This window comes from Durio zibethinus, chromosome 22 (genome assembly GCF_047325235.1).
Source record: "Durio zibethinus cultivar Kanyao isolate XHJ-2024 chromosome 22, ASM4732523v1, whole genome shotgun sequence".
In the NCBI taxonomy this organism is placed as follows: domain Eukaryota; kingdom Viridiplantae; phylum Streptophyta; class Magnoliopsida; order Malvales; family Malvaceae; genus Durio; species Durio zibethinus.
The window spans coordinates 6,143,096-6,163,183 of NC_143183.1; the positions used below are offsets into that span (position 1 = coordinate 6,143,096).

Below are 20,088 nucleotides of genomic sequence, written 5' to 3' on the forward strand. Positions count from 1 at the left end.
GAGCAATAGAAATTTGTTTTTTAGTACACCAAAAAATAGGATTGGAACTTAAGAAAACACAGTGAACCATTGTATAATGTCTAGTGTTTAGACAACCAGCCCAATCAGCATCAACAAAGCATACCAAATTCAGTGTAGTGCAAGGAAGTAATTAAATATCATAATTGGTAGTTCCTTTAAGATATCTCAAGATTCATTTCACGGTCTGAAAGTAAATCTTACAAGGCGCATGCATAAATTGACAAACTTATTGCATAGTATAGGTAATGTCAAGTCTAGTAAAGGTAAGATATTACAAAGATCCAACAATGGTACGATATTGTGATAGGTCTGAAAGTAAAGTTTCATCATATAGAGAAAGCTTCTTACCAGTAGTTACTGGAATAGATATAAGTTTGTAATTTTTCATACCTAAACATGAAAGTAGAGATAAGACATTTTTTGTTTGTGTGAACAACAAATGTTTAGGTGTACGATATGCCTCTATTCCAAGAAAATAATGAAAATCACCTAGATCTTTCATTGAAAATTATGAAGAAAGCTTGAACTGAATGAATAAATAACACTTAATGAAAAGTCGATGAGAATGATATTATCCACATAAAGTAAAAGTAACATCATGTCAGATAAGGAATGCCATATGAACATAAAAGGATCTACTTGACTATTTTTGAAACCAAAAGATGAAGAGCAAAATTAAATCTCTAAAACCAAGCTCCTAGAGCTTGGCAAAGACCATAAAGAAAGCAATGTAATATACAAACATGATGAAGATTATTAGGGCCATAAACTTTAGTGGTTGTGCCATATAAACTTTTTCATGCAACTTACCATGTAAAAATACATTTTTGACATATAACTGCTTGATGGACCGTTCTCTACTAATAGCAATAAGGAGAACAATTCGAATAGTGGTGGCCTTAACAACAGGGCTAAAGATGGAGTCAAAGCCAATACCTTCTAATTATGTGAAGCCTTTGGTTACTAATCTTGCTTTATACCGTTCAATGGTACCATTAGCTTATTTTTTTATTTTATAGATCCAACAACATTCATGGATGAATTACAAGGCATTAAAGACCAAGTATTATTTTGCATTAAAGCAGAATATTCATCATTCATAGCTGAAATCCATTTTTCATCTTGACATGCTTCTTTAAAGGATCTTGGCTTAAGATATGGATAGTTTGTAGCATGTAAAAAGCATGATACTTTGGGCCTTCGAGTACCATCTTGATTTCATGTAACATAGAATGTATGGTTTTAAAACCAAAATAAGTGGAAGGCTTAAATGATGCTTGAGTAAAAGATACCCATACAGTTGTATAAAGTTTAAAAATAGTTATATTTGGGATTGAAGCATTTGGTAATGGTTCTAACACAATCGTAGGATGAGGTATAGGCAGAGATACCTCAGAACTAATCTCAAGAAATGTAAAAATATCAATAAGATGAGAAAATCCCAATAGCGATAAAACCAGAATGTTTTGTTAAAAAAAAAAGTAATTTTTATTAAAGAAATATGTCGTGAGAGATAAACCCAACCATTAGAGGGGTCTAAACAACGATATCCTTTATGGATTAAACTATACCCTAAGAATACACAATGAGTGGATTTTGATAAAAGCTTATCTTTTTTATAAAGAATTGAATAAGAATAACAAGCACATCTAAAAACTCTCAAATAATTGTATTTTGGTATCGAGTTAAATAACACCTAAAAAAGATAACGATTACCCAAAATTGATGTAGAAAGCCAATTGATAAGATAAACAGCTATAGAAAATGCTTCAAGCTAAAGAGATCATTATAAGAAAGCTTGAAATAATAGAGTCAAGCCCATTTCCTCAAATGTCTATGTTTTCATTATACTAAACCATTCTGTTCATGGATATGTGGATAAGAAATTCAAAGAGAAATATCATAGTGATCAAGAAGATTTTTAAAATCACCCTTAACAAGCTCATTAACTCCATCATACAAAAAAATTTGACTTGTTGCCAAATTGATTTTTAGCCATAATCTTAAAATTCTCAAAACAAGTAATACTATTAGAATGACACTTCAATGGATAAAACCAAGTATAACAGCTAAAATCATCCACAAAAATAATATAATAGCGAAAACCAGTAATAGTAACAGTGAGCAATGGCCCTCAAATATCACAATGAATTAATTCAAGAACATTATAAGTTATCCTAGTAGATAAACCAAAAGGCAAACGTTTACTTTTTCCTGCTTAACAAGCTGCATAAGTTAAGTTATAAAAGGAAGAATACTTAGGATAGATAAACTTATTAGATTTTAACTATGCTGTAATCTTACTAGCTGGATGTCCAAGTGGTAGATACCAAATTATTCCAAAAAATTAAAGAAGAATTGCCACTAAACAAAACATGTTGGTCGCATTGTCTCACACCAACAAATTGTTCCATATTTCTTGTAGGAATCACATAAAGGTTGCCTTTAATTGGTCCATCCAAAAGTACTTTTCTCGTCTAAAGATCTTTAATAACAAAACCCCAAGGAAAACAAGAGAAATGATAGTTATTCTTTCTAGTTGGCTTAGCAATAGATAATAGATTTTCCTTTAATGCTGGAACAAATAGAATATTTTTCAATGCTAATTTTGTAAAACCAAGACATCTAGAAGAATCACCAATATGAGTGATGTTTAAAAAATTATCATCACTAATAAAAACACCTCAATTGCCAGGATAAGGAGTGGACTAATGTACCAATGATGGATTGAAAGTCATGTGATTGCTAGCACTTGAATCTGATAGCTAGTAGGCACCATTTTCATTGTCTATTGGAGCGTTAAGTGGAGTATCATTTGAAGTAATAGTAGAAAGATGAAAACCAACAAAAGAATTGCTCAGACTATGATTAGATTTATTGTAGCGATATTGACATGTTATAATAGTATGGTTGAATTGATGACAAATCTGACACTTTATGGCACGGTTTGCATGTTGAAAACGTAGAAAGCTTCTATTATCTCAATTATTTGATTGAAAGACTCATTGAGGCATATGACTTGTATGAGGAGAAGACCGAGAATCACGATGATCATACATTTGATTAATCTGTCTAGTCACCTAAAATCATGACGAGGATTATTGAAGCGCTAACCTTGACTGTTTGGGTGGGTTACCATAGCTATCTCATAGGAACTAACAATGGCATTCATAGGTTCTAATGACAATACCTGCATTCTTTTCAAGCAATGCTCATGAACTAATAATCGTGCTTTCAAATCATTCAGGAAATGGGATTCTCTCTATTTTCAATAGCAAAGACAACTGGTTGATATTCAATTGTATTTGACAGTCCATTCAAAGTATGAGTGACCAATTTTGAATCAAAGATAGGATATTTTATGGCTGTTAAATTATCAAAAATAGATTTAATCTGGGCAAAATATTCTTCAATAGACATAGTTTATTTACTCAAACTCTGTAACTCAACATACAACAAATATAATTTTGCTTAATATTGTTAATGAAAAATAATTTCTAAAATTACCCAAACTTGGTGAGAAAGTGACAAACCCAGAACCTGAGCTTGTACACTTGGCAATAATATTGCCTTCAGACATAAGAGAACAAATTGTTCCTTTTTCACCCATTCTGTATATGCTAGATTGGATGTGGTTTCATTACCTTTGGATATTATTAGGAAGAGGTGCAATGGTGCCATCAACATGCCCCATTAAATCATTGCATAATAAAAAAAGTGTTATCTGATCATGCCAAAACAAATAATTTTTTTAGTTCAACTTAGACAAGGCTAGAAATATTGGGGAAGAAAAGAGATGGTATGAAAGAGAATTGGTTATTGAAAACCATTAGAAGGTTTAAGAAACAATATATTATAAAGAAAGTTGTTGGAGTAGAATAATAGAAAGTAATTGTTTTTAGATTTGAGAATAAGACAAATATTTGAATCAAAATTAAAGATGAGAAAAATGAAAAAACCACTGCTCTGATACCATGAAACAAATCGATAAAGAACAAATGTTCCACCCTCTCTCATTTAGGGTTATGGCATATACATTTATAAAATAAGAGAGTACAAACATATTTACACATAACTAAATGTACAACTATTAACAACATATTCTAATACTAGCAACATATTACACTATTGTTGGCTAAATCTTATATTGTTACATTCACATTGGAGGATGGTTCTGGAAAAACATGACTCTAGTAATAATTGATAGCATTAAAGCAATGCCAGAAAAGTGAAAAAGGCAGGAAGATAGAAAGGTAAAAAGATTGAAGTGTTCCAAGAATTTAGATTGCTAACTTTAGAAGTGATATCGAGAACTATTTTTGGCAGTAGTTACTTGGAAGGGGAGAAGATTTTTGACATGTTGAAGAAATTCTCAATAATTGTGAGTCGAAATATTAATAAGGCTAGGATTCCTATCATCGAGTATGTTCCTCTAAGGTTAACTAATCCCAAGTTTTTCTCCGTATATATATAACTGATCACTTGGTTTGTTTTGCCAGTAGGTTTTAAAAAAATGTTGATGTTGTAGAATCAGAAGAATTTGTGAAAGGAATACAAGATTCTGTGATGGAGTTGTTGAGAAAAAAGAAAATGAAGTTGTGAGTGGAGAAGCTAACAACTTTGGCATTGATTTTCTGGGGTTACTTATAAATGCCTATCATGATTTGGACAAAGAAAATAAGATTTCATTAAACGATTTGGTAGATTAGTGCAAAACATTCTACTTTGGTGGATAGAAAACTGTTAATTCCTGCTTGCCTGATCAGTCTTGCTTTTACCAATCCATAGAGATTGGCAAGAGAAAGCAAGAAGAGAGCTGATTGAGATATTTGGTAACCAAAATCCACATTTTGAAGGCATTGCCAAACTCAAAATTGTAAGCAAACTTTTGAACCATTTCGATTTGAGATAATATCCAAATAGTCCTTGAAATATAATAAAATATTCAATAAGATACTTAAATTTTAAAAATCTCTAACGTGTTACTTAAAATATGAATTAATTAACAAACAAGATACTTAGCACATATCATTATTTGAAATTAACGATATTAGTGTGAGTACCATATTAATTAATAAATTTATAATTTAGATATCATATTAAAAATTTTTTAAATTAAGTATCGCATTGAAAATTTTATTATAATTAAGTGATCATTCGTAATATTAACCCTTTCGATATATATAGTGTGCAATACTAAGTGTTTAGTATATTAAAGTCTATGATTTAGTATATTAAATTCTATAATGTAATATGATATATTCATATTTTGTGAATAGATCACCATTATCATTAATGAAACTCTAAGATTCTATGATCCTCCAAATGGCCTGAAGGGAAAAGTTGGAAGAGAAGTTCAATTGGGAAATCTAGTCCTACCTGCTAATATGGAGCTTGTGATCGTAAACATTGCACTTCGCCATGACCCTCAATTATGGGCAGATGACGCGCACCTTTTTAAACCAAAGATTTGTGGAAGGGATTACCAAAGCTACCAAATACAATGCTGCTGCTGCTGCTGCATTTTTTCCCTTTGGATTGGGGTCTCGATCTTATGTTGGTACGACCTTTGCAACCACAGAAACAAAGACTGCTCTTTCGATGATTCTACAACGCTATACCATTACCCTCTCCCCTGCCTATATCCACTCACAAGTAATTCTTCTCACCCTTTGGCCGTAACATGGAATTCAAGTAATACTCCACTCACTGCATAATGATGCTTAAAGTAGGCATGCAGCTGCTAATCTCTAAGATGGTAAAGCATGTAATCAATAAAGAATTAGTATAGATTTCTAGTAATGTTGATCAATTTATAGTTTTTACCAGATACGCGATACATGTGCAGGTGATTTCAAGTGTTGGCTAAAACAATATAATTGATAGCAATTGTGTAATATGTTAATAAAATATTAAATTTTAAATTTTAATCATCAAAATTTAAATTCTAACAACTTCAATTAGATATAAAAAAAATTATGTCCTTCTGGTTGCTTTAGTCAAAGATTAATTAGAGTAATGGTAATTGAGTTTTCTTTATGGTTGTTGATTCCGTCAGCAAATGCCAAGAGAAACCAAGAATCAGAGTACAATCAGCCTTAGCAAGTGAACAATCAAGGAAATTATGCAGTGCACTTTGTCATCATTTTTTTTAAGTAAGCAAGTCGCCTCAAAAGAAAAGATCATAAATGTTTATATTTAAAATTAAATTTTAGATTTATTAAAATTATTATTTTATAATTATTCATGAATTAAAATTCCATTTTGAGTGCTTTTTTTTTTTTTTTGAGTTGTTGATTTCGATTGTTTTCATGAAGAATGATGCTAAATGTACTTTTATTTATTTTTTTAAATATTATTTTTTTAATATTTTATAAGTAAAATTATTTAATTATTTTTCATAATTTTTTAAAATTTTATGATTTTTAAAAAATTATATAATTTTTCGAAGATAAATTTTTAGAAAATCATTTGAAAAGTTATATAATTTTTCAAACATTTATTTTCGAAGAAATTTATAATTTTTTGAAAATTTATTTTTGAAATTTTGTAAGGGAATAGAAGAAGAAATAATTAAATAATTTTATTTATAAAAAATAAAAAAAAAAAAAAGTTAAGGCGTAAAGGGGAAAGTTGGGATATATTTAGCAACACTGTAATTTAGTGACAACAAAACGACGCCGTAGAATCCATCCTGAAAACGTAACCAAAACTTTAAAAATCTTAAACGGTAACATCAATAAAATCGAATCAAAAAAAACCTTCACAAAATAAACTGTCTTTCTCTCCTTTCTTCCTCGAAGCTTCACCGACTCAGGACCCCAGGACCAAACTCTGGTGAGTTTTCGGTCGACAAATCACCGAGCCAATCAAAAATAACTTGGGGCGAGTTACCCTGATTGAAACTCTCTCTTTTATAATCGAAATCTTGGAACTTTTCAATTAGAATCCGTCTTTTTTCAATGGCATGCAATGTGATAAATTCATGGACATTCACTGGCCTAATATGTGCTTTTCTTGATCTGTCCATACTTATTTATTGGTTTGTGGATCAGCGGCTGCTTATTTGGCTTCAAAATTTCTGGGTTTATTTGGACTGTCCTCACGTTGTCCTTGTAACTGATTGTTTGGATACGCAGATAAGAATAATTGTTTCCAAGCCATGTTCCTTAGAGTCCCATCTCTTACAATCTCCTTTGTTCAATCTTCTGTTACGAAAAAACATCCTTTTGATTCAATCTGGAACAGCTTTTAGATGATGAAGAAGAAGAAGGTGATGAGCAATTGGCATGTGGAAGTTGAAATGGAAGGGAAAGCATCTTCTAGTTCATGGAATAAGAAGAAGAATTTTGTTGGAGTAAAAAAAGGAAACTTTGGGCCAATTCCTACGTGGAAGGGGTTTAGGAGTCAGAGGCCTAGAGTTTATCTTAAACGGCGTAAGAGAGATGCTGGTGGTCTCTCTCTTTCGTATGATCCTTTGGTCTCGATTACTACCCCAACTAGTTTGAATCCATCTGCTACTGTTGGTAAACTGGGGAATGATGTTGCTGAAGAGAGCACGGCATCTGTTAATTCTGAAGGTGATGATCTTTTATAAAAAGTTTACTTTTATCTGTGTTATTAGAATTTCTTTTTTTTTTTTAAACTTTGTTTTGATTATGTTGGAATTTCATTTTAAGCATCGTTTGGATGATATGAAATGTCAACAATTAGCATAGGATTGTATTATTAGGATAATTATTTACCTTACTATATAAATGAAGATCATTGTCAAATTCACTCATTTAATATTTTGGTATCTATTTCATAATAACTGTTTTACTAGCAAAGCTTGTAAATAAGTGCATCAATGGGGTTACTTATATTTCAGCGTCCATGTTGAGGATTTGCCTAAGATAATTAAGAATTATTAGATTCTCAAAACTTTTTAACTACAATTTGATGGAGTGGTGCTGGTTTAAACAAATGTGTTTTGGTAGTGTATATGGCAAATCTATATGTCTGTGCAACAAGGTTTAAGTCACAACTAAATAAAGCTACTGAGGTTTTAGTGGTAGATTGTTGTTGATGCGATAGAGTCCTGCTCTACAATCTAAGTAAAAGGTATTTTTTCTTTCAGGAAATGTTTTGCAAATTCTCCACAATGCTTTGAACATGAAAGGGAACGCAAATAATAGATGCTTGTGTTTTTTAACTAGTATTTTCACTTCGCATGCTAATGCCACATCTAATGTGCATGGTTCTGTAATTTTAGATGGCAGGAAAACTTCAAAAGAGATTGGATTGCCTAAGCGAGGTTCTCAGGGTTTTGAAATGGATGAGGACCATTTTGCTGAGAATAAACCCATAGAGAAGGAACTAGCACTGGCTTGGTACCAGATCAGGATTTTGATGGCTATGACACAAATGCAATTAGATTCTTAGAACAAGCTCTAGACGAAGAGCATGCTGCTTGTACTGCTCTGTACCTTGAGGTTGAGAAGGTGAGAAGTGCTGCTGCTACCGCTGCAGATGAGGTTACGGCAATGACACTGCATCTGCAAGAGAAGGCGACTATTGAGATGGAAGCTAGGCAATACCAGAGGAAGATAGAGGAAAAATCTGCATATGATGCTGAAGAAATGAATATTCTCAAAGAGATCTTATTAAGGGAAAAGCATTTCTTGGGGAAGGAAGTTGAAGCTTACACACAAATGTTTTTTGACAAAGAGTAATTGGATATTGATATGTATGATATGGCAGCCACACAGGAACAAAGGACTTCAAATGAGGAGCCAGTGCTAATGTTGCAGCAGATCAGTAACTCTGTTGGAGGGAAGGAAAAGACAAAAATTAACATTGATTTTTCTGAGAATGACATCACATCCATCAGGTCACCAAATCATACTCTTGGTTTTGGGGAAGAATTACCAATTCCTGAACTCAATGAAGATGCTGGCTTTCTAAATTCTAGTATTGAAAATAAAAATCATGCCCCTCTGACTAGAAGTAATGATGAGATTAATCAAAAATTTAATGAGAAGGGAATGGCATCCAAGAACAAGAATCTCAATCAAGGAAGACATGTACACTCCCATCAATCATCTACTCCTCGGGGATCTGATTTACTTGAGAAAGCCATTTACCCTATGGTACAAGAAGAGGAGCAAGGCAGTGAAAGTAGTCTAGACCAATATTTGACACAAAAGACAACTGAGGCTAAGATTATTTTCCCATATAATAATGAAAAAATGGAGAAGCATGGAGAAGATTTATATGGTTTAGATTCTGGTATTGGTTATCATGTTCTCGATGTTCATGTGATTAATGATGAATCTAACGTGAAAAATGAAGAGAGTGAAAGAAAAAGTAAGAAGAAGTCAATAAGTGTTACCTCAAACTTACCTAAAACATGCTATAATCCAACAATTGGTGGGATAGAAATTGTGTCCAACAGGAAAAGAAACAGTTTAGACAGATCTGGTGGGTTTCCACCAATTGGTTCTTCACGAGTCAAATCTTTACCTCCCATTTCGCTTAGAAATTCCATGTCTGCTTTTGATTATAAAAGGTTGAAAGTTACAATGAAGTTGGGTGGCTAAGAGAAAGGCAAAAGAATATACAGCAGGGAAGCGAGAAGCTCAGCTTCCCTGCAGGGAACAGGGAAAGGGAACAAGTTCAGTTGCAAATATTAGAAAACATTGCAAGTAAGCTTCGAGAGATGAGACAATTTACAGAACCTGGGACGGCTTTGCGCCAGGCATCTTTGTCCCCTCCATACTCTAAGGTGCCATATTACTCTCTTCAAGATCACATCTATATTTTACTTTCTTTTGTTTACATGATTACTTCTTCTGGCAGTGGACATTTCGAGAATGGCAGTCTGTGTCACCAGTTCTCTCCCATATGAATAATTATTTCTAGGTGTCATTTCACCTTTGAGCTGGCCCTCAACGTCTTAATTGAGAGGTTAGCTGGTTGTTGATGATCTTTAAACTAATTTCTAGATGCCACTTTGAACCATATTCTTATTTTAAATTAAATGTTGAATGCTAGAAGATATGAAATCCATTTTTCTTGTGTCTGTACCACTCTCATTTTAGAACTATCATTTTGCATGGCATTTTCAAGATTAGTTTCTCTTGGCTGCTTTGTATATTGAGCTCTTCTCTGTAATAAGCAATAATTTTTCCTTAATAAGTTAGTATGACTTTTAGAGACTACACCTTGCTAGAAAGAGAATGGTGAATCTATCTTCTAATCCTCTTTTTGTTCACACAACATTTATAAGATTTAATAAGTTCCTTTTTTATTTGGCTGTTTGAAGCTCACAGACATAAAAATTAACTTTATCCTGGAACAATTAATTAATTGCTAGAGCTGTATGATTTCAGGTTATGTCAAAGAAAAGACATAGGCGGGTTGCTCCTTTAGGAGTGTTGAGAAGCATTTAAAACAGCGAATGGTACTTTTGGATGTTGATAATGGGATGATCTAGATGATCTGATTTGTTGGCTTGGCACCATTAGGGACCAGCTCATATCTTTGAATTTTTCAATCATAACTTTCCTCCAATAGCACTAGTAAGTTGTCTGCAAAAATTTTACATGTTAAGCATAATTGAAGGATATGCTAGAGATGGAGTAAATATGGTAGTTTCTGCTAATTGTTGTAGAATCGAATTTTGACTACTCAGTGGCCCTATGGGTTCCAGACAGAAATGAGCTTCTGTTGATCATGCTTCATGTAACTACCACTTGACATATAAATTTTATATCATAAAGTTTCTTTTTCACTAAATTTTTACTTTAAGTGCTTCTGTTGATCATACTTCATGTAACTCCCACTTGTGGTTGTAAACTTTTAAGTGCTTCTTTTTTCTTACTTAATTGCACTCTGCTGCTGTCTTGTAGGGGAATTTGTTAAAAAAAATTTTTTTGAAGGTTCATTTTAGATTTCTGTATCATTGCAGTCTTTTTTTTTTTTCTTTTTTGGTGTACAAGTAGAAGCAAAACCTGTTAGAGATATTGAATAAGCTGGAGACAAAAAAGAAACTTGATTCATTTTAAATTTCTGTATCATTGCAGTCATTTATTTTTATAGTTGAGGCTGCCAAAGATTGAACCCTGAACACTGGAACTAAGAGTCCAACATCACATGGCTATTGGCAAAGCCTGAGACTTGGGTGAAAAAATGGATGAACCATTCGGACGAAGTGTGAGGTTTGACAATTAACTTTTCCCTAATTTTGGATAATGAAGAATGATTTGTATCTCCAACATGGTGTTCATAATGAAGAGTCTTTTCTTCTAGTTGGAGGATGTATGGCATTCGCTGATAAAATGCACCTGTAAAATTCTCCAAGTAGGTATATGGGCTTCACGAAGTTTAATGATCCTATAATTTGACATGTGTACTCGGTTTGGTTACGAGACAAAGGTGGATTGAGTTAAAACTGTATTTTTCTTATATATGCTACTGCTTTCTTATACGATAATATTTTTGTTATGCATGTTGCATTTGAAATGGTTCATCGAAGTTAGCTTGGAAAGACAAACAGGAGATCTAGGAGTAAGAAATGGTAAATAAAGCACCAGGGATGGGCTTAATAGTCTCTTAGCAGTAAATTGATCAAAACTTTAGAGCCTCTTGGCTTCCCTCACGTCTTCTGTGAGAACATGGAATAACTTTAGGCTGCTAACTCTGCAACTCGAAAGAAATAAGGATAAAATCCAGAGCTTAGTTCAATTGATTTATAGTCACTTTTAAGAATAGGCATCCAATAGGTTTAGGATTCAAATCTCACTATCTGTAATCTTTTCTCTTATTTTAGGCTGCAGTCTCTTTTATATAAAAAAAAATATATGGACAGATAGCAAAATGCAATGCACTATTTCATTTCAGTTGGGACTGATTGCATAACATAATCTAGTGATTTTTTTGTAGCCAACACATGAAATCACCTACACGAGTATGACATAACTAGTAAAAATAGTAAATTGATCAACATTACTAAAAACCAATACTCATTTTTTATTGATTGCATGTTTTACCATCTTGGAGATTAACAGCTGCATGCCTAGTTTAAGCATCATTATGCCTACTTTAAGCATCATCATGTCAATTTTAAGCATCATCATGCAGTGAGTGGAGTATTACTTGAATTCCATGTTGTGGCTGAAGGGTGAGAAGAATTATTGGTGAGTGGATATAGGCAGGGGAAAGGGTAATGGTATAGCGTTGTAGAACCATCGAAAGAGCAGTCTTTGTTTCTGTGGTTGCAAAGGTCATACCAACACAAGATCGAGATCCCAATCCAAAGGGAAAATATGCAGCGGCATTGTATTTGGTAGCTTTGGCAATCCCTTCCTTGAATCTCTCTGGTTTAAAAAGGTGCGCATCATCTCCCCATAATTGAGGGTCATGGTGAAGTGCCATGATTGAGATTACAAGCTCTATATTAGCAGGCAGCACTAGCTTTCCCAATTGAACTTCTCTTCCAACTTTTCTCATCAGGCTATGTGCAGGACCATACAATCTTAGAGTTTCATTAATGATCATGGTGATCTGTTTGCAGTATAGGAATGTGTCAGAATCAAATTAAATCACATAATTTAATATAATAAACGCTTGTTAGTCAAAGGTGAATCTAATAGTAAAGGCTAAAATTTTTTTCTCGATATTCTTTCTGTTGATAAAATTGATAAATCCATTATCAATTATATATATATATATATATATATATATCATAAATGAACACTTCCGAAAAATAAATCCTAGATCTGCCTTTGTTGATAGTATGCACTATATATATCAAAATGGTTAGACAGTTTTCTTACAGTTTTGAGTTTGGCAATGCCTTCAGAATGTGGATTTTGGTTACCAAAAATCTCAATCACCTCTCTTCTTGCTTTCTCTTGCCAATCTCTATGGATTGCTAAAAGCAAGACTGTCCAGGCAAGCAAGGAATTAACAGTTTCCTGTCCAGCAAAGTAGAATGTTTTGCACTCACCTACCAAATCCTCCTTTGAAAGCCTGTTTTTCTCGTCTAAATCATGATAGGCATTCACAAGTAACCCCAGAAAATCACTGCCGAAACTGTCAGCTTCTCGACTCACAACTTTGTCTTCTCTTTTCTTAACAATCTCCATCACAGAATCTTGTATTCCTTTCGCAAGTTTTTCTGACTCTAGAAAATCAGCACTTTTCGCAAACTTGCTGCCCCAAAAAAAAAAAAAACAAGTCAGCTATATATACGAAGAAAACAAAATACGAAAATCCATGCAAAGCTACAAAATTAAGCGTTGAGCTAAACCAAATCCACGGAAATCAAGACAAAACTTGAATTAGTTAAGCGTAGAGGAACATACTTGATGACAGGAATCCTATCCTTCAAAATATTTTGACTCACAATTATTGACAATTTCTTCAACATGTCAAAAATCCTCTCCCCTTCCAAGTAACTGCTGCCAAAAGCTGTTCTTGATATCACTTCTGAAGTCAACAATCTAAATTCTTGGAACACTTCGATCTCTTTGCCTTCTTGCCCTTTCCACTTTTCTAGCATTGTTTCAATGCTAGCAATTACTGCTGGCGTCATGTTCTGCCCAAACCATACTTCAATGTGTAAGCAGCAATATAAGATTTAACTAACACGAATCCGTCAGTAGAATGCAGGATTTTTACCCTTTCTAATTTAAGTGATTAGATTCAATCCTTGACTGTCTCCGGAAAAAATAAATAATATAAGATTTTTTTTTTGGTAACAAAGGAAGGTGTAATTTTGGGATATGAAAGGGATTGCAAAATCTGAAATTTAAACTTCAGATTACTGAATACAACTTGTTAATGGTGGATGCATGATCCAGCTCCAAGTACAGATTTTTCAAAATTTGGCACCACCCTATGTATATAATTCTTCTATATTTAATTACAACTAATTCATAAATCATAACTGCTAATTTTTATAGTCCAATGGTTTTCGTTGGAGGCTTTACCTTTAAGCTCTCACCATGAAAAACGTAATTGGCCAGCTTTCGCTGCTTCGCCCATTTTTCACCCTCAGCTGCCACTAGTCCGTTCCCCAGTAGCTTGCTACCATAAATTGTAGGGTTCCTTTTTGGAAAAGTATTTTCACTATTTTTGAGAATCTCTTTGACTAGTTCTGGTTCTGAAATCACCAGTTGAGCTTGAACACCGTCCCAACAAAGATAATTCTTCCCTAATCAAAGAAAGAAGGGGTCAGTTTTTTGTTGGGACCTGAAGTTAGAAATCATAGTAAAAACATGTATTTTATCTCACCATATCTGTTGAACCAGGAGTAAATATGAGGCCGCACTCTGGGAAATATATCATGTCTCAAGCCCATGGGCTTGGTTAATGCTACCTTCAACATTTTGGCAACTTCTTTGTTGTTCCCATGGATGAATTGATACGGAGGTCCTTTAATTCCCTGGGAATTCAGTATACGCTGTATACGGAGAGGTATCCACCAGTATTTGTAGAGGACCTTGAGTAGAGATATGAGGAGGTAAAGGCAGAAAGAACATGTCAGAAGGATTAAAAGGTTCACCATGGCATTCATTTTCTTCTCTTCGCAATGAATTTAGATGTTCCTTTAGTATAGGATTATGATTTCTCCAGTAGCTGGGGGATTTAGGTTGTTTTTAAATGATAATTGACGTGTGATTTCCAATTTATTTTTATAGAGTATTTTGAAGCCATTATTCCATTCATTCGGCCAGAGACAAGTCCAATGATGCTGAGCTTGTTTTACTTTATTGAATTCATTCAATATTAGCTGGGAAGTACATATCCAAGGCAAATTATTTATAAGCCAAAACATCACTGTCTATTACGCCTTACAACTTCTTGTTAAAATGAATCCGAATAACCTTTTCATGTGTTACTCGTAGACCTTATAACTGTAATTTGCCGAATGAAACAAACCACAAAGAAATGACGTTCAATTAAATGGCTCTTATCTTTGTCCGATGCAGCAGGCCAGGCGCATATTGTCTTGCAGCTGAGATTCGATTTGTGGTGGGCTGAAACCCTTCTGTTTGGAGTTTATAGCAAGGAGAGTGAGAAATGAAGCCAATATGTTGCCTGAATTTACACATTCCCTGCTGCTCTCGTTCGTGAGTTACTTATACAGGGAAAGACTACAAGTAAAACACCGTCAACACCCTTATATTAAATTTAATTGTAAGCCCAACATATTAAGATGTGACATTAACAAAAAGAAAATGAATGTCCAAAAAATTCTCATGTCAATAAATATATATTTACTTTTTTTGCAAAAAAAAAAAAGAATAAAAAGGAAAAGAGGAAATATAAAAAAAAATGAATAGAAATTAAAGCTAAATAGCAAAAAGTAAAAAATAATGTAGAATTTTTATGCAAAAATAGCCTTTCTAATGAGATATTTTAAGAACAAAAATAATGTAGAATTTACACATCACTTCATGTTTGAGCGAAACTATAAGATGTCAAACTTTCATGCATATCTTTTATTATTATTATTATTATTTTTAAAGTATATATAAATATAGTTCTAAAGAAGAACTTTAAATTTATAGAATCGGTATCAAAACTTTTTCAATAAATTTGTTATGAACATTTTAATTAGAGATTATAATTACAGAGAATTAATTAATTACTTTTGTACAAGAATTAAAAAATTATAGAAAATTAAGTAGGCTTCTATTTATCGAGTTAGTATTAAATCTCAAATGGTTTGCTAATAATAATAGAAATTATTTTGAAAATATTATAACTTTATGCAGAGAAATCTTTTTGTTTCAAAAATTAAATTTTGATTAGAAAATGTGTAGGCAAACAATTATGTAACACCTATCAAATTTAACAATTTTTTTCTAATTTTAATTATTAGACATTAAATCAAATAAAAAACTTAAGACATAATTATAGACTTAAACACATATAAATAAACAAATCAATTGAATAATGCCAACAAATAATCACAAGTGTAACAAAATCTATTTAACTCAAATATCTTTATTTTTAAAAGTCAAAACTAAGTCAAGTTTTTAATTGTGTTAAATCAAATTATTGAAATATTATTTCAATATTAAATCACTAATGATGCAAGAACCTAAAATAAAATTGAAAGACAAAATCTAATATGACTTATTATTTTGCTTTAGTTTATACTTATTATTAAGAGTTTAAACTTGTTTACTTTTTACCTTTTATTTTTTAAAATAATTAAAAAATTAAATAGAAAATTAAAGACATATAAAAAAGTAAAAACGTTTACTAACTTCTTATGCCATTAGAAAAAGGGAATAGAAATAGTACTTTTCCTTGGCTAAAAGCCTCGAACCGGAGAAAATTTCTAGGCTTCAAAGCTTTTTCTAGCCGTCGAAAATCCGACCATGTCCGAGGACGTTAAACCATTATTTCATGTCTAATGCAAACACAAAAATCAAAGGGATTTAAGCTCACTCACCCACTTTATTCAACAACTTATTTACCCTCTTCTACCAATATAAATAGCCATTAAAATTACCTACAAATTACCTTTTTCTTTGAACTTTCTCAAATCTACCACAAAAAAAAAAAAAAAGAAAGAGAGAAACTAAAAAGTTCATCTAACTGCCACCTTCATAAGTAACCATATAGAACAAGACAATTCATTTCTAAAATTTCTAAAACAGCAGCAATAATAAACCTACAAATTAACTCAATTGATTCATATAGTTATAAAAGTGACATCCATCAAATCTACAATTTAAATCTCAATATTTGTAATTCATTTTTAATCTCTACTTTTATCTGCGACTGCGACTTCTTTTATTAAAAAAAAGAAAGCAACAGCCATGCACAACTTATGACAGCAGAATTTATGCATATCGATGTTACAAAAATATTCAAAATGGTCATATATATATATTATATATATATATATATATATGATATTATATGTAAGATATGAACAAAGAAATATTGGGGGACAGAGTTAAAACAAATAAAACCAAAAGCATAAAAAAGGGAGGACACTACTCCTCCATCTCTCTACCAAATTCAATAAGATTTTCTTAAAACATGTGCAGTTAACTGGTTTCCAAGCAGAAAATAACAATAGGATACCCCCATAATAAACATTGAAAACGTCAGTAAAGTAGTAGCGACATTTTTTAAACCAACAAGTAACTAGCAATATATTAGCTCATTAAGTAATGGTGTGGAAGGACTCAAGCATTTGATTCAATGGATGGTGCATGTTCTCCCAGCTCAAAGAGCTAGTCATGGAGCAGACTAGCAAAATGATTCTCCAACATCTTTATATCTGTTCCAAAATAACCTCTGCTCCAGAAACCTTGAAGTCAGATGGGGCCCCCTCCACGTTAATAGCTTTAACCTTTCCATCAACTACATATGCTGACCATCTACGTAAAAGCCAACAAGATTCTTAGCAGTGATTAAAAATCCAAAACCTTAGCATCAGTTTGTTGTCCAGAGTAATTATAAAACAAAGCCCTGGACAAAGTCATATATCAACTTGGTCCAAGGCATCTCCTTGGTTTATATGAGGAGTTTAATGTCAAAGCCGTTTCTTTAATCTATATAAAATTCTAGCGACAAATGCATAGTTCTAGAAGTACCTTTCAGAGCGAGGCCCAAGCAAAGCTGCAGAGAGATCTTTTCCCAAGGCTAGGCTCTTGTGGAAGCTTCCATCTAAGTCTCCATAAAATTCAATCTGTAAAGGGATTTTAGATGGTTAAGGAAAGGAGAAAAGAAAAGAGAACAAGAAAAACAGGGCGATAAGGGGATTGGCAGATGTAGCTTACAGTCATATTAATGCACTTGAATGGAGAAAAGGGAAGAAAAAAACACCAACAACATTGATGCTGAAATCTTAGCAACATAGCGTCAAGTTCAAATTGTATTAATCAACAGTAGACTACTCTGTTCAATTTAGAATATTACACTAACAAATTTGCGGGAAATACAATAATTGCAACAAATTAGGTTTTTTACTTGTTATTTGGCCTGCCAAAATCATTGCTTTATCATTTGCTTTCTTTCAAGTCCACTAGTAACAGAACAAAAGTGATAGAATTCAATTCTTTTGTCCAGCTAGCAAATTTGAATTATGCATGTAAAAGTTACCAAATTGTACTGCTTTGTAATGTTAAAGATCTTATAAAGTTAGTGATCCATGATCCATGAGGTCAAAAATTAATAGGAAAAAAGAATGAGTCTCTTCCTACACAGCAGAGAAATCATTACATCTCTGCTGACTCCTGCATAACAATCAGGAAGAGCAAAACAAAATAAAAAAAATAAAAACAGCAAATAATAAATTCAAATTGCAAAACAACAGCATTAAATCTATCAAATAATCAACTGAACACTATAAGAATTCATAGAATGTGCAAGCAATAATATATATATTATTAGCTTGAAATAACTTACGGCATCTTTAGCTTCCAGTTTGTCTGCCCAGGCATTCATGACATACGGATCATTAATGGCAACACAAATGACAGAATCAATTCCTTTAGCCTTGAACTTATCAAAGTTCTTCTTGTAACTAGGCACATGCTGCTGTGAACAAACCCCTGTATATGCTCCCTATAAAATCTCAAATCGGTATAAACCCAAACTCCATCAAATTACCATCCTAAACAATAAAATCAAAAACATAGCAAAGCAAATAGATCCACGTTCCACATCAGAGATGGGCAAATTGCCTTTGATTAACTATTTAGTAAAATCTTCACATCTGAAAAGCTTTCAAAAGTTTCATCCCAGCTCTTAACACAAACTAATCACTCAACCACCTTTCTTTAAATTGTAAGAATTCATCATATTATATATAAATTATATATATATATATATATTGTTAAGCGGTAAGGGGTTCCTAAGCTTTGCCTACTATATCCTCTCTCTGGAGCCGGTCCAGAAGACTTATCTAAACCAGGCCTAATGATTTACTGAGAAATTACCTTCCCACAGCCTCCCAGCAGATTTGATCACGTTATATATTTAAATCATGCATATAATACCAATCTTATTATTGCCTCATTGAAAATAATTAATACATAATAATCCTCCAGAATTAATTAATATACATTTCAAAAAAATAAATAGAAACCAAAATGTCAAGCTCTGTTTTTTCCAAGAAAATCTCATGAAATCAAATTCCATTTCAAAATTTCCACATATATATATAGCAAGTCAAATTGCCAAAAACAAGGAATGCACTAGTAAAAGAGAAAAAGTATAATAAAAAATAAAACTTACAGGCAGTCCAAAGATGACTACTTTCTTGCCCTGAAATGCAAAATTCAAAAATTAATATATTGTATTAATTATTAAAAATTTTAATTAGGAAATGTAGAGCCAAACCTTAAAAATATCTTTGAGAGACGTAGTGGAGAAATTGGAAGAGACGCCTTCATCCCAGCTTCGAGCTTTCTGGAGACTGATACCGGGTGCGGCAGAAACTATGTCTGTCCCTACTGCAACCGACGCGTAGCTTCTTCTTGAGGCTCCGATTAGGATACTCTCTACCCTTGATTTCAGAACAGATGAGGTTGCTGCTCGCTTTAGAAATTTTGACGCCATCGGCTTACACTGCAGTTGTCCCTATGGGATTGTTTGGCTGCTCGCTCGCTCGCTCGCTCGCTCGCTCTAGCCTCTAGCTCTGTTTCGGCTTGCTTCTTCCACAGGTTCCAGAAATGGGGTTGGACCGTTTGGTGGAAGATTTTCTATAGGCTTGCAAATGAGTTGGGCCTAGCTGCCTTTAAGTATTGTTGGGTTGAAAAATGCTAATTTTTGGTCATTTTTATTGATTTTTAGTACGAGTTCGATTTTATACATTGTTAATATAAATTTTAACTTTACAATTGAAGTTAAAATTGACACATAGCCTAGTTTTTAATTAAATTTCTATATATTTAATTTTGTTGTAAAGTTTTAAAACTCTTATAATTGATCAAATAATTTTTTTTAAGAAACTTGTTTACTATAAATTTATTTGTTATTTTATTCTAATTATGATTTTATTTCACTTTATCTTATAAAAAATCGTGTTTTAAGAAGACTTGATGTTAA

General features: G+C 32.6%; 2 protein-coding genes and 1 pseudogene across 6 annotated transcripts; 1 reads left to right on the top strand and 2 right to left on the bottom strand.

Annotated features, from left to right (window-relative positions):
• Window positions 1–7,324: 7,324 nt before the first annotated feature.
• LOC149512515 (uncharacterized) lies at window positions 7,325–11,511 on the top strand (annotated as a pseudogene). Its single transcript, XR_016331903.1, has 3 exons — window positions 7,325–7,601; window positions 8,141–9,787; window positions 10,395–11,511. The product of XR_016331903.1 is annotated as an uncharacterized LOC149512515 (transcript).
• Window positions 11,512–11,871: 360 nt separating this feature from the next.
• LOC111307296 (cytochrome P450 CYP749A22-like) lies at window positions 11,872–14,626 on the bottom strand. 4 transcript variants are annotated; one of them, XM_089751701.1, is made up of 5 exons: window positions 14,302–14,626; window positions 13,998–14,221; window positions 13,412–13,603; window positions 12,840–13,214; window positions 11,872–12,567 (listed from the first exon to the last, which is right to left on the bottom strand). In XM_089751701.1, the coding sequence occupies exons 1-5, from the start codon at window positions 14,582–14,584 to the stop codon at window positions 12,127–12,129; spliced, it is 1,515 nt and encodes a 504-aa protein (XP_089607827.1). In that variant the 5' UTR covers window positions 14,585–14,626; the 3' UTR covers window positions 11,872–12,126. The 4 variants fall into 4 exon arrangements, with proteins under 4 accessions (XP_089607827.1, XP_089607826.1, XP_089607828.1 ...); XM_089751700.1 differs by having other exon boundaries at window positions 12,840–13,218; window positions 13,371–13,603; window positions 14,302–14,621; XM_089751702.1 differs by lacking the exons at window positions 13,998–14,221; window positions 14,302–14,626 and having other exon boundaries at window positions 12,840–13,218; window positions 13,412–13,543.
• A 2,375-nt stretch (window positions 14,627–17,001) lies between these two features.
• Window positions 17,002–19,718, bottom strand: PRXIIF (peroxiredoxin IIF). The gene is made up of 5 exons (XM_022905312.2): window positions 19,381–19,718; window positions 19,276–19,305; window positions 18,445–18,603; window positions 17,631–17,725; window positions 17,002–17,414 (listed from the first exon to the last, which is right to left on the bottom strand). The coding sequence occupies exons 1-5, from the start codon at window positions 19,597–19,599 to the stop codon at window positions 17,309–17,311; spliced, it is 609 nt and encodes a 202-aa protein (XP_022761047.2). The 5' UTR covers window positions 19,600–19,718; the 3' UTR covers window positions 17,002–17,308.
• Window positions 19,719–20,088: the final 370 nt, after the last annotated feature.

Excerpts from the sequence above, each read along its gene's own strand:
- LOC111307296 (XM_089751700.1), bottom strand. The coding sequence starts at position 14,584 with ATGAATGCCATGGTGAACCTTTTAATCCTTCTGACATGTTCTTTCTGC. Across the intron at positions 13,604-13,997 it reads TTCATGGTGAGAGCTTAAAG|AACATGACGCCAGCAGTAAT; the intron begins GTAAAGCCTCCA and ends TGGTTTGGGCAG. Across the intron at positions 12,568-12,839 it reads GCATTGCCAAACTCAAAACT|ATCACCATGATCATTAATGA; the intron begins GTAAGAAAACTG and ends TACTGCAAACAG.
- PRXIIF (XM_022905312.2), bottom strand. The coding sequence starts at position 19,599 with ATGGCGTCAAAATTTCTAAAGCGAGCAGCAACCTCATCTGTTCTGAAA. Across the intron at positions 18,604-19,275 it reads TAGTCATCTTTGGACTGCCT|GGAGCATATACAGGGGTTTG; the intron begins GTAAGTTTTATT and ends GAGATTTTATAG. Across the intron at positions 17,415-17,630 it reads CTTGGGCCTCGCTCTGAAAG|ATGGTCAGCATATGTAGTTG; the intron begins GTACTTCTAGAA and ends GCTTTTACGTAG.